Here is a 14,332-nt window from a genome sequence, read left to right on the forward strand (position 1 = left end):
TTATGATAGGACTGGCTTTATGGCTCGATATTTCGGTTGTTTATAAAGTAGGCGGCCCGGTTATTTTTTAAATGATGGATCGTATATTAATATTAGTAAAAACATATGATTTATTTGAAAAATTTACGTACATTATATAATAAAGATTATTGAAAGGAATTCCGTACATTTGTCGCTGTTTACTTCTATCGACTTAATATATTTAGTTAACCTTATTTAGTATAATTTAGTATAATCAAGTTAATTGAGTTAAAATAATTTTGTTTCGGAACATGTTTTAATCTGTTTGAAATGTCATTTAAAGTATTTCTTTAATATTCTAATAATACACGGCCATTCAATTTCGTGTCTTTGTTTTAATTCGGCTATTGAAGAAATTGGGGTTTCCCGAATTTTTCTAATTAGTCCATCCCATGAATTCTCGATAAGATTAAGGTCCGATGATTGTGATAGGGGATGAAGAATTTTGGGGCATTTATACGATTACATTTATATGAACGCTCTTGGACAATATGTGCCTTAGCTTGAAGTCGTTGTCCTGATAAAACTTAAAACTATTATTTACCCCCGTTTTTACGACATTTTAAACTAAATTGTTCTTAAATATGGTTAAGTAAAGATTTTTATCCATAGTGTTGTCAATGAACATCAAATTTCCAACTCCATATCCTTTTTTCTTTATTCTTTATTCGATTTTCGCAACACTATAGCTCTTCCGTCGGAATTGTAAAGGTGTTTGGAAGAAAACTGTTCGACTCCTTGATGAACGATTTTTTCTCGCTATTTTTCCGTTATAACCAGCTTGCCTTAACGTTTTCCCAACTGTTTCGGCCGAAATTTTTTTGGACCTTTCATCTAATAGCTCACTAACTATTTTCAGAGTACTTATTCGCTGATTTTCTTTCGCTTTTCGAATAATTATCTCTCGTACTTAAAACTTGATCTTTCAGTTTGCGGAGTAGATTCAATGCGATTCTCGAAATGAAATCGTTGAACGATATCCGTGACGGTATCTGCTCATACCAAGCATAGCATCCGTTTCATCGTAGATTTTCCGCTTTTCTCGGTGAAAAATTACAAGTTGTCGCGTATGAAATGTCGTATTTTTTATTTGCGACTCATTTCGGACAAAATAACAGTCGTTACCAAAGAGTAGTGAGAAGGTATGGACGTACAAAATACATGTGTAAAAAATTTTGTTTGTAAACGGTATTAACGGTTCTATTTTCTTGGAATATTGAGCTACCAGAAGGAGATAAACGGAGAAATACAAAACGTGTTTGTATATTTTGGAGATAAACGAAAATACGGTATTATTTCTTTTAATAATTTTTATTATGTAACATACGTGAATTTTTCAAATAAATTATATGTTTTTACTAATATTGATATATACGATTTATTATTTAAGAAATGACCAGGGCGATTGCTCTAGAAACGATCGACATATCGAGCTATAAATTAGTAAAGTATAGTCATACCGAAGTGTTTATATTTTTGAAATATTTTTGAAAGTCACTGTGTGTAGTAATATTTTCGATAAATTCGATAAATCTAAATTACTAATGCATACATGGCTTTTAATTCAGAATGACGTGCGATAATGTTTCGTGAAACAGTAGAAAAGTTACTAGCTCTCTGATTGCTATGGTTTTTGGATATGTCGTAGAAGTCAACATTTCGAACAAATTTTTCTCTATATGTAACTGTTGGTCGACTATAGTTTTTCAGGTACTCGCATTTCGTATCAATTGTGCACAATTGTGCTTCTGTAACAGTTATGCGCGTTAGTAGTGGTTGTCGGCCGCTTCTCTTTTTTTTATACAATGATATATACATGTGTATAGTATAAGTTTCGCGAACTTAAAGCCCCCTACACAATTGCACGTACGAGGCTGTAAAGAATATCCGCAATAACTGAATCAATAATGAATTCGATCGATATATCGAGTTTAGGTTTGGATTAGATCTTCAATTTGCAAGCCTCGTAATTGCAAAAATATGTAATAGGCGAATCAATAATTGATATTATTTTACGTAATAAAAGAATGAAAATTGAAAAATTAAGCTAAACCCGATATATTGACGATATTCGTTTTTAATTGAATCATAACACATTTCTTATAGCCTCGCATATGTTGTTGCGCACACAGCTTTACTCAAGCTTGACCCATCCTCGTTTGTATAATAGTGGACAAATTTTAAGTTTCGACCAAATCATTCTGTCCGACCGCTGGCAACTAATATAAACGCATACGCTGCCGCGGACGTTCAATTATTATAGAAAAAATTCACTGCAGTAGCATAGATAGCATCTTGCGAATATCTTGAAAATTATTGCCGAGGGACAGTTACATGTACAGGGAAAGGTTGCCCAAAATATTGAGTTTTACAACACATTGAAAAATCATCGAAATCGGAGAGGAAGTAGCTTTTTACAGTTACATCAAAATCTTAGATACTACTTTGCATTTTTCGGCTTTTCCTTTCAATCGTGTGATAACATTAATGAAATTGTCACCGAGTATCCACGTTATATTAAATTCAAGTAGACGTTTAAGTTTAATATTCTTGAGAATAAGCAGCAATAGTAATAAATAAATTACGCAGAAAAATAGTATAGCTTTCGTGTATATTCATTTTCCAAATCATTAATATATCACTTTTTTAATTTAATAAATAGACACCATGTTATTGGCCATGGCAACATAGAATCCCCGATAATGTGGAATATGCTATTTATCTGGCTAAAAGAACTTTAAGAAACAAGCAGCGACATGCCCTTGAAGATTATGAAATTGTATGTAAATTTGTATGATTTTATTCTGTAAATAGTTGATATGTAATATGTATTACATATATCCTATAGTTTTGGCAAATATCTAACTTATCACATCTTCTTAGGAAGCTTTGAACAGCCTACGTAGGAATTTGCAAAACAAATGGGATATTATACAACTACAAGCCGAAGAACAGGTGAATAATTATCGTCGTCGTAATTTATCTTTTCTCGCTGATTTAACTGAAATTTAACAAACAGTTGTAACAATTTGATATTGTATCGCGTTAATATTACACAAATTATACTCATATTAAAACACGGTAATCTTAGATTTATCGCAAAGCAACAAAAATTCGATTTTGTTAGTTGGATTGATCTTTAGGAAAATACGTTCTAGTACTTTCCTCTATTTTTATATTTCTGTATTTCGTTAATTATATTTTCCTTGTACGTAATCAAAACATTATACGTTTGAGCGTGTAACTCGTTGAGATATAACATTGTGTATTCAGGTCCGCTTAGCTAAGGAGCGAAAAAAGGGGGATAAAATAGTAAGCGATTCTCAAGAACGAGCATTTTGGAGAGTTTACAGGCCACCACCCGGTTGTCTAAGTAGTCTTGAAGTAGCACCCGTACCTACACGTTTTCGTCCTGGACTTTCACGTCCTCCATCACGTAAACGCACTTTAACCGATCTGCAACGCGAGGTAAATACTTTCTTTTAATCCCGTTATCTTATTTTAGATATATGTAATTAAATTAAAGCTACACGGTTTTAATCACCTCCTTGTGCGCTGTGTTCGTGTCCTGTGCCATGTGTTTTCGAATTTCTGGTTATACAATATAAACGATTACTATATACGTTAATTTATATCGTCCGACGTTAGTCAGCGCAGCGTTCTTAGATTACGATTACACGGGCGTTTTACACGCTGCTTGTTAGACCCCGGTTAAAAATTGTATCGCTTGGTCGGCATGTTTCGTTCTCCGTGACAAGGTGGCGTTTTGCGACCGTGTCAGAGCGTGTTTCACCCTCGCGTAATCAGTTGCATTACAACGCACAGTTCCTACTTCGGTGGAGAAAGCACGACGTGCAACACGCGGCACACGTATAAAACGTCCGTCTGTCCTAGCCTTAAAGTCTATTAAAAACATTTCATATTTCATTTGTACATATATAATAGAACTTGTGTATGTGTTACGAGCGTAGTCTGCAGGACGCACGCTGTCGGTTTTGTCCGGACAAAGTCCAAAGAGATAGTCGAATACCGAACATGGTTCGATACGCATAGTACGAGCAAAATCGATATTATTTACCACTGCGAACTTGGCCAGGTTTGAATTGGGCATTGTGGATAATGATAAATCTATGTGAGCAGCACCACGTTTTATTCATCTCGCATGTTATTCTATCAAAGTGTCACTCTCCGATTCTCCTAAAACTGCGCACTCTTGTAGTACATCAAAAAGCATTAGACACGTGTTTAGTTATTTGGGCTCATAAACTGTTTGATAGTTGGAAAACGGCTCCGAGATGTCAACATCGTTTTTAAGCAATTTTTTCCTATTCGCGCCCTACTTTTCAATCCAACTTACGCCGTAACTGTCGAATATCTAACTTGATCTCTAAAGTATCAAACTCACATTTATTTACACATTTTATCCGCACACCCAAACCGGTTAGCTGCGGAAACATACAAAACCATAAACATGGACAGAAAACTAAAAAGGAAGCACCCAGCAGACCTTATAAAGGACATAACCTAACAAACACGAGGATGATCCCCGCTGGGGGTAGCCACCAACATGCTAATTTAACGGTTAAAAAATTCCACCAAATGTCCAAATTGGACAAATTGTGAATTTTAATAAATAAATAAAAAAAAAAACATTTTATCCAAAGTATCGTAGCAGTAGCTGGAATCTTGAAATTTCCTTTGCTGATAATGTCGCAAGAGACAAGTGACAAGACCCATCGTAGAGAAAAATATCTATCAAGCTGTCACTTTGTGTTTATCTTCAGACTATGGAACAATTTTTTTAAAAACTTTCAGATTTCATCCCTCTGCACAACTATGACGCTGCAACTTACAAGTGAGAAATAACGCTCTAAAAATTCAATCATCGATTCATATCAAATTTGCATCGTCAGGATTTGTGAACGTGTCTCTAAGTACGCTTGATGAAATGGCGAATATATTACAGAAAAACCAGATAAATGTAAGAATATTGCGTGTAGAATATTGCTTGAAAAATTGTGGTACACAAAGTAAGTTTTGTAATGATGTTGCCATTATCAGATGTGCTCTATGCACCGATTCTATTTATATAAAATACTTTTTCACCCCAATTACTCCTCACTACCTTAAAAAAATACATAAAAATAAGAAACCAACAATGTTAGACTTTGGGTTTGCGTGCTTATGAAGTTGGAGTTATGAGTTTATGGATTTTGGGATTATCGACTTTAGGTTTGTGAGTTTCGGATTTGCGAGGTTTGGGTTTATGGGTTTATTGCCAAGATTGTGAAACGATAAGTTAAAATCAAAGATAATATAAACAGAGAAAATTGCTTTGCGTAATGTCGACATCCTCTGTAGGCTTTTTCTAACCTTCAAAAGCTTTATGAGCCGAAATAAAAAAGCTCGTGTCTAACATTTTTTGATGTGTTACATACGTACGTGCACGGTTTTAGAAGAATCGGCGAGTGGCATTTGGTAGTGTCGCTTGTCAGCGATACCATTCCTTTTGAAACGAAGCATCGGTTTGGTTTAAACGTATAAAGAATTTGCCCTCGGCCGAAATCGGCTGTCGACTCTTTTCAAATTTGTATTAAGTAATATTAGTAAATAACGAACATTAGTTCCTAGAAATGAATAGAACGGAAACAAGCCAGCGCAACTCTGTCCCGTTCGGGAGACACCGATGCGCGAAAAAACACGCGTGATAATGCACTCGGACCGCAACTGTGGCCCCGTAGACGATTCGTCACGTCGCGTGTCGATACCATCGGTGAAAGTTGCTGGTCGAGGACTTTTATAGATATTTACCATGTCCGCTATTCGACTACACGTATTTGTTTGGACTCTAGAATATGACTATAAGTATACCGTGTATCTACAGAGAGAAACAAGGGGTGATTTTCAATGAATTCAGGTAGATGAGATATTACGCTTTGTCTCACCTAATTTTAACATCTAGTAATGCATTATAATACTGCAAATATATTACACGTATATTTTAGTAACGATACACATATTATTCTTTTCTTTTAATACTAGGTGGCCCTTTTAAAGAACAGTTTAACGCGTACAAGGATAAAGGTTTCGGCTGCGATTGAAAATTTAAAATCATACTTTGAAACATACGTGGAGTACGATCCGATGTTTATACAGCCACAACCTTCAAACCCATGGATCACCGACGATCAAACATTTTGGCAGCTAAACAGTCCTGTGTTGGTATTCTAAACATAATTAAAATTTCTCATACAAGTATACACACGTATATGTACGCTTCACGGTAAAGCGTGCGATCATCGCAGCGAAGATGCTTGTTGTGTCGCAAAACACGATTTAAATTCTTTCCTATTTGTGTAATTTGTTATGCGCAGGGTGGATCTTCCTACGGAAAAACGCGTCAAGCGCTGGGCATTATCAATGGAAGAGTTAATGTCTGACCCAACTGGTGAATATTTGGAATTTTTTCGTTGAATAGATACGTATTCATACCTACGATATATGTATATTGCAGATGCGTTTGTACGTAATAACAAAAATAACTTATGTCAATTATCAACGACTATTTTGAAATTTTTTTTATAGCTTTTAATTCTTTTACGTATATAGAACTCGATATACAAAATATATGACAATAGCAACAAACATAAGTAAGAATGTTAGTCAGCAATGGTAGGAAAGCCTGAAAAATATTAATCATAAGTAATCGAATAATCAACGTTTGAAAATTGCGTTTTGATTTTACACGTTCTATCGTAGGTTTGCAAGAGTTCACAAATTATTTGAGGAAAGAATATAGTCATGAAAATATACGATTTTGGTTAGCAGTTAAAGATTTGAGACATAGTTTTCAAGCACAAATACCCGACAAAGTCAACGAAATCTTCAAGTATGTATCACATATTATATTATATATTATCAAATATTTTCTCTTAGTTGATTCGCGAAAAGCGAAAATTTCATTGAATGGCATACTCGTATGTACAATATATAGACGTATAATGATATACATATAGCAAGAAAATGATGGATGGAATATATTCTAGAGAATTCCTGGCACCCGGAGCACCTTGCGAAATAAACATAGATGGAAAGACAATGGAAAAAGTACATCAAGAAATGAGAAATCCAAATCGATTTATATTTGATTCCGCCGCCGAACATGTGTATACGCTACTTCTGAAAAAGGATTGCTATCCTAGATTTATTCGTTCGGATCAATATCGAAATACCTTAGCTGCCGGTGTGCAACCTTTGCAAAAAAAGTGGTACGACTTAGTAGTAATTTTAGTAGCAATTCTATCCTCTATATATTTCCTATTTTTTCTTCTTGACCTCTACTCCAGAATTGATCGAAGTGCGTCATCTACGATATCTTTCAATTACTACTGACTACTATTAATAGTATTATATATATATATATATATATATATGGTTGTGTGGTATCGATATATTACAATTCCGTTTATTCAATGGTATTCCGTAGGTTTTTCAGCTTTGGTGGACAAACAAAGAAGAAAATTTCTTCGACTTCGACTTCGATTTCGACTTCGACTCCGACTCCAACGACCAGCACTTTGCAGCACCATGCTGCAGGTAGTGCAGCAAGCGGTAGTAAACGAAGGGGAAGCGATCGGAGTCTATCTGGATCTGCTCACGAGTTAGCCGTCTGTGGTGTTCGGGATACAACTTCGATGCCCAGAGTGCCACATTCTCACAGTCAGTCGAACCTCACCGATATTCCATATAGGTAAACGAAAGATTTAATATTTTTTGAAGAACGATAATATACATGCTCTTCTCTCTATGTTGCTTTTGTTGCACTCCTTATTCTCTATTAATCTTATCTTTATTTTCGTCTCTATGTTGCCATTTTTTAATTTCTATGACGGTTTAATTTTTTGTTTGTTTCGTTACACATAAGTAAATAAATGTGAGAAATATATTCGTTACGATGATAATGATTTCATCGAAACTAGAGAAACCAGAACTATAAAAGGTGAAAAAATGTATGAGATGTATAAAAATGCTGGCTTCTACGCTTCTGGATCGGTGGGCATTTGTAGATAAATAGTACGTGCAAAATTATCGTTCACTCTGAATTTCTCATAAGGACCAAATTTGTCATAAGAGCCATAGCTTGCAATTCGATCGCTCTCCTGAGAAAGTGATTTTAGAGCTCTATTGGTTCGTAAATTGACATTATTTACGGTATGTTTACATTTTGCAGTCGGATAGGAAATAAATAACGCGATATCGATGAAGAAACGGGAAATTGTTCTTTAGCACCTTAACTAACATAGCTTACCTTAAATAGAACGAAGTATCTAACTTCTTAATTTCGAATTACGTATTATGAAGAACGTTTACGAAACAAAAGTTGAATGACGCGAAGAAGAGACGATTTTATGTTATCGCAGGTGGTCCACATATGTCTACGTAAAGGATATATGAAAGTCAACTATGTTTCTTTAAATGGAATTACATTTTTTAATGTACTGATTGATGCATTTCGTTATTCCATATAGAGAAGTATTAAGTTGTTCATGTTGAAAACCATTAGTTCCGGAAATATTTTAATAGAAATAATATATTATTAAAATAGCGTAAACTACTGTTGTTCTATGATATATCCAAAATGATATGAAGTACGAAACAGATTTAACTGTAACGTTACATGCGTGCTTTTATCGAAGAATCTATGAGACGAAACAACATGTAAGGAAAAAGGAGATCGGCCTTGAAATTCAAGGCCAAGGACAACATTGCACGTACTTTTGTTTTCAAATGTCCCACCATTATAAACATATAGAATCCCGCTAGGGTGGTCGTTTACATACACTCTATACATATATAGCAGTATGTGTACGATACTATGTATGAAAGATTTATAGGAAAGTAAAATCGTCGTGTTAAATCATTTCAAATCCTCACTGAGTATCACACTACTGTCATAAGCATATATTACGTTTATATAATAAAAATCATATCAAATTTAAATATATATCTTATTTTAACTTATAACTAATAACTTATAAATTATAGCCATCCTATAACAAACCCGATCGTCTCGCGGATAAAATTTGTCAAAGTAAATACGTCAAAGTAAATATGTACGAAGAGAAATATAATGGAATCGAAGTTTAAGAAAGCTCTTCTCTTAGTAACTTCTATTAAAGAGCGTACAAGTAAAATAAAATCAGTAATACACGTTTAGAAAACGCGTCGAACGTTTAAGAAATTAGCCCCTTGCCTTCCGATTTAAGTTCCAATAGCGCGTGTCACAAACAAAGGTCGGTGACACGTCGAGTCATTTCACGGTTTGTGAATTTGATTTCCAAAGTTGTGCAAATCGTATATGCCTTTGATATATAAATGCATGCGTTGGATACAACTAATTTTATTTTGCAAGACATTTGATAAATAATTACAACCAATTGATCATTGCACAAAAAAGATTTATTATCGCGAAGTAAATAATAAATCAATAACATCAACGCACCACGTCTTTCACACGATACTATATGTTATGGGGTTAATTCGCTCCACCTATCTTCGATGTATGTTTAAACTTGAAACACATCGAAATCGCTGTCTTTATCTTATTTTCTAAACTATTAGTACGCTATTTGTCTTCGTGACACGATCGAAAAGCAAATAGAATTACAAATTATCCCTGTTTCCAGAAAAATGATCAATTTGCGAGAAAGATAGGTTTTATCGGTGCGGTGTTTTCAGGGGAGATCTGGCTCGACTCGTAAAGATTTCAACAAGGCCTATTCCGCATAGCGTTCAGTAAGTCCTCGAAATAACCTGATAGTTTCCTTGCATAAGTATGCGAATACGAATCTCTTAACTTATTTCAATTTTTATAATAAACCCTGTTACTCAATGTATTATTTTACGATGTTAGCACTTGTGAAAAACATTTCATGTATGCAATACTGTTGATGTTTTCTAACATTCTTCGATATTCCGTATTCTCAATGTACTAAGGCTAATGTAGTTTGACTATCTTTCCCTAAAATTTTCTTCCGTTACTGTATTTTAAGTACATCTCTCTCCTTCTCTCTCTCTCTCTCTCTCTCTCTCTCTCTCTCTCTCTCTCTATATATATATATATATATATATATATATATATATATATATATATATATATATATATATATATATACACACACGTATATATGGTATATACCATACGTATATAGTATATACCATATATACGTAGTACATACATACATATACGAGTATGTATATAAATGTATGTATATGTATTATCGTTCAATTGTCTTTTTCTCGTCTTTCGCTTTATCATTATTATGGCACTATCACGTTATATATATCCATCTCTCATTCTCATTTTCGTTATTATTTATTATTATCGCATCTACCAATACGGTAGCACCGTTTAATCTTGCCACTTGTCCAACAATAAGTAGTTACAAAATATTCCGCCTAATCTTGATGCAAAATACCAAATTAATAACAAAAGTTTACGATGTCAGTGATAATAACTAATGGATTTATCTATATTTGAAGTCTTGTCCATTTTTAATTAAACATTTTATTATTCGGTATCGTATTGTTTTATTACGAAACGGTGTTTATTATACGCATCAAAATATCTTGTGTAACCAATATCATGTGATCGTGCCGTTATTATTTGATTATTATTATTTGATTCCACTGTTAACACCAATTATCGAAACATTATTTAGCGAATTTTCAGTTTTTCGTGTAATCGATCCAAGCGATATACATTTTCAAAAATATAGGCAACAACTGAAATTTAGGTTGAGCTCCTCTTCGATTTCGATGAGTTTTCAATATGTTGTAAAGCTCAACATTTTGAATAACTTTTTCTTATATATACGTGCATAATACGGTCGGTCTTAGTTTCCGAGATATTCACGACAGACGATCGGTACCACTACGGTGTATTCCGCCCATAGTTATGCGCCTGTGTCAGCGTTTGGGTCAGCATCGGTTGCTCAAATCCGACTTACCTCTAACTCTTATCTTCTGTTAATAGTACGTATAAATGAGAATTGGGTGAACTTGAAACTCCGTTCACGATTGCGTATGCGAGGCTAACATCTCATCGTGTCTGTTATAATTCAGTTGAAAATGAATACGTATCATCAATGTATCGGGTTTCGGTTTGGATTAGTTTTCTCAATCCGCTGAATATTTTCTCCGCGCCGCAAGGCGGCTGGCAACGGTTGCGTAAAATAATAACAAATTAACACCTTGAGGATCGGAGACGTGAATTCGCGTTTTACACATTTCAAGGTATTCTATAAAAATGTTAACTACTGCTAAATAAAACAGTAAAAAAAAAGCAACGGATGCTATAAACGAACTATTATGAACGTGTTTTTACATTACATGCTTGAATAATACGAAACCGTTATTAATATATTAGATATTGGTCGAAAAACACACGGGGATTCGGGCTGTATGGTTGTCGGAGCAGTCGCTTCCCAGAGTGTTAATTATAAAAGGTGATAGATCACCGAATAATTAATATTATTTTATGAAATAAAAGAATTGTTATTGTTTTACGTAAACATTGTTGGCCGTCTTAGGGTGTGGCGGTTGAATTGAAAAAACTAACCGAATAAAAACTCAAACGCAATACGTTGGCAATATCTATTTTTAATTGAATTATAACAGACATTTATTACAGTTTCGCATATACGGTTGTGCACAAAGCTTTACCCAAGCTCGTCAAATTCTTTTTTATGTATACATATTATAAATAAAAGGTAGAAGTTAAGTTTCGGTTCAGTCGCTGTTAATTATACGTTCATGCGTTACGAATGCGCAAATATAGACGGAATTTGCTATAGCGATATTGGCAGTTTTTTTGCGAATATTTCAGAAACTAAAGTCGACCGTTCATTACATGTATGGCAAAAGGTCGTTCAATGCGTTGCAACTTATTTCAAACTGATCGAAATCGGAGAGGCAGTAGCTTTTCTACAAGTTCATCGAAAATAATGCAATATATAAACAGCAATTTGAAATTTGAAATGCACTTCAAGTTCAACTTAATTTTCTTGAAATAATTGAATTCTCATCAATTGTATTTTACCCGCGTCTTACCGAGAGAAGTCGGCCCTTCTTCCCTCAAAGAAGCCTAACTGTGTTTCGACTCGAAACGAAAAAGAAACGACAATTACGATTTCTCTTTAGGAATGTAATTTTGTAAAGCGCGTGTAATTTCCCTCTTGTACGTTGGATGGTACAATTACATATTTGCATGGCCTATCGACATATCGAAATCGGAAGAATCGAAATAAAATGAAAAGACGTTGTGGTATATTAACGAGAGGAAAAAATAAAAACTAAATCATATAATAAAGTTCATGTTGTCAGGGATGCTGGCACATCGGAAGCGGTAGTTCGCCCTATGGACGACGTTTGCCCGTGGGACGTGGTTCCAGGACCGAGTATAGAGCACGCCATAGATACCACACTATCACACCATCCAATATCATCTGGAATAACGTCGTCGGTTGAAAGTCAAGCGGAAGAAGGCAATAATTTGAGCGCGCAGTCACAGTCTATCGAGGTTACACGCGCATCTCGGAAAAATTCATCGCAATTAGATTCCTGTAGTTCCTCGTCTGATATCAGTTTAGTGGTAGCGGAAGTCTCTGAACATCTTCGAAAGTCCTGTAGTTTGCAACACAGTAGCAGCACAGGTAAATATTTTATAAACTATTTGTGTTTATGCTATGCGTATATTCTTCCCACGACGCTTTTCACAACGAAATTTTCGCTACTGTCAAAGATAAGATAAAATTAGATTAAATATAATAAAAAGCGAGGGATATTATACGTATGCGTATTTTTTAAGTATTAGAACGAATAATTAATTAAATCGTGCAGCTTTTTATCATAGTTATTTTGTAATACAGCCGGCATGACGACTACCGAACGAATTGGCATAACAACGCGAAATTATTCCATCGGCTCGACTAGCGGAAGAACGAAGCTGTCAGAGATCAGTCGGCCGTCCATTTTGTCTTGTAATTATCCGTCGCCACAACATTCGTTCGAGTATTCTCATATGACAACTGACAGATCGGATGTGTCTACGATAGGGAAGTGTATTACCGAAGAGTCTGAGACTAGTACGAAGTTAAAGTCTCTCGAGGCGGAACTGACGTCGAAAACTTTAACCAAGGCTCCCTTAATAAGCATTAGCGCGATCGTAGGGGATCTACCGAGTGACAATTCTACGGTTGAAGTCGAGGAAAAAACGAATGGCGATCATGCGCCGGTAATAAAGGAAGAGATAGAAATTGAGGAAAGAAGGCAAAAGCTGGAGGCTGACGAAGGTGATGCAATGGCGGCAGTTATAGCCGAAGAAAGTTTGGCAATTTCCGCTCTAGTAAAAACGGAGACGGTGGAGTCGCTGGAAGAGGCGCAGGTTGTTCCTGTTTGGGAGCCGGACACCGAACAGGATGATCAATTAGCACCAGTTACTCAACCAGCTCCTCAACAAAAGCGTGACAATAACGTTAACGAAGTGTGTCCGTGGGAAGACGAGTAAGTACTTGGAAATTTACTATTGAAAATTAGTTGGTTAACTATCGTTGAAATAATAAATTAATATAATAGTACCAATTACTGGAAAAACTTTACATCAAAACTTGTTTTACGTTTATCGTCGTTAGCGTAACAAAGATATTTAAGTTATAGTTTTAAAAGAACACAAAAGATGTTACATTTACGCGATATAAGATGAAACGTTCAAGGAGAGAATAAAATGTGTATATGTAGAATAGAGAAGAATAGAAGCGAAAAAAGAAGAAACGCACAAAATATTTCCACCTTCTTCTTCTCTGCCTGTTAACATTGAATGTCATTTGAGGTAAACTATACTTTAGAGGATGAACAATTATTTTTGACCGAACCTCGATTTCTTCGACATGAAATTATTGCCCTTCTTATTTATCGTTCGATAGTTTTTTACGCGCAGAATACAAAATTGCAAATTTTAACCGTAGAGATTTACCGGTTCAAAAGTTATGCGCGCGTAAAGTTCAGCTTTTTTAACGTATTTTACACATCACTTTGACGCCGTGTTGGCTCTTACGCGCTATTAAGCCAATGAGTGGAGTCGCTGGTTGTACATAAATGCTCGTTTTCTTATGGTGGCGGTCATTTTACGGCGAGATTTTGTATATCGGATTAAGTTTGAGTTATCCTATACTCTGGACCCCGCGGTGGTTGGTTACGTCAAAATTATAATAACAGGTCTAGACACTCGCTTGGGAAAGCCGTCGAAAATTGA

The 14,332-nt window shown here is 35.0% G+C and overlaps 1 protein-coding gene across 9 annotated transcripts in view; it reads left to right on the forward strand.

Moving 5' to 3' along the window:
- LOC100648983 (regulator of G-protein signaling 9) overlaps positions 1–14,332 on the forward strand; it is a 53,593-nt gene that overhangs the window by 32,390 nt on the left and 6,871 nt on the right. For 8 of the 9 annotated variants that reach the window (XM_048408388.1, XM_048408386.1, XM_048408387.1 and 5 more), the window contains exons 6-16: positions 2,684–2,800; positions 2,905–2,976; positions 3,295–3,489; positions 6,064–6,239; positions 6,396–6,469; positions 6,781–6,910; positions 7,068–7,289; positions 7,508–7,771; positions 9,760–9,816; positions 12,406–12,734; positions 12,951–13,584. In XM_048408388.1, coding sequence (XP_048264345.1) covers positions 2,684–2,800; positions 2,905–2,976; positions 3,295–3,489; positions 6,064–6,239; positions 6,396–6,469; positions 6,781–6,910; positions 7,068–7,289; positions 7,508–7,771; positions 9,760–9,816; positions 12,406–12,734; positions 12,951–13,584 — 2,270 coding nt within the window. The remainder of the gene's footprint in view (positions 1–2,683; positions 2,801–2,904; positions 2,977–3,294; positions 3,490–6,063; positions 6,240–6,395; positions 6,470–6,780; positions 6,911–7,067; positions 7,290–7,507; positions 7,772–9,759; positions 9,817–12,405; positions 12,735–12,950; positions 13,585–14,332) is intronic. The other variant, XM_048408392.1, reaches the window with a different exon arrangement.

Source organism: Bombus terrestris, chromosome 9, assembly GCF_910591885.1.
Source record: "Bombus terrestris chromosome 9, iyBomTerr1.2, whole genome shotgun sequence".
Classification (NCBI taxonomy): domain Eukaryota; kingdom Metazoa; phylum Arthropoda; class Insecta; order Hymenoptera; family Apidae; genus Bombus; species Bombus terrestris.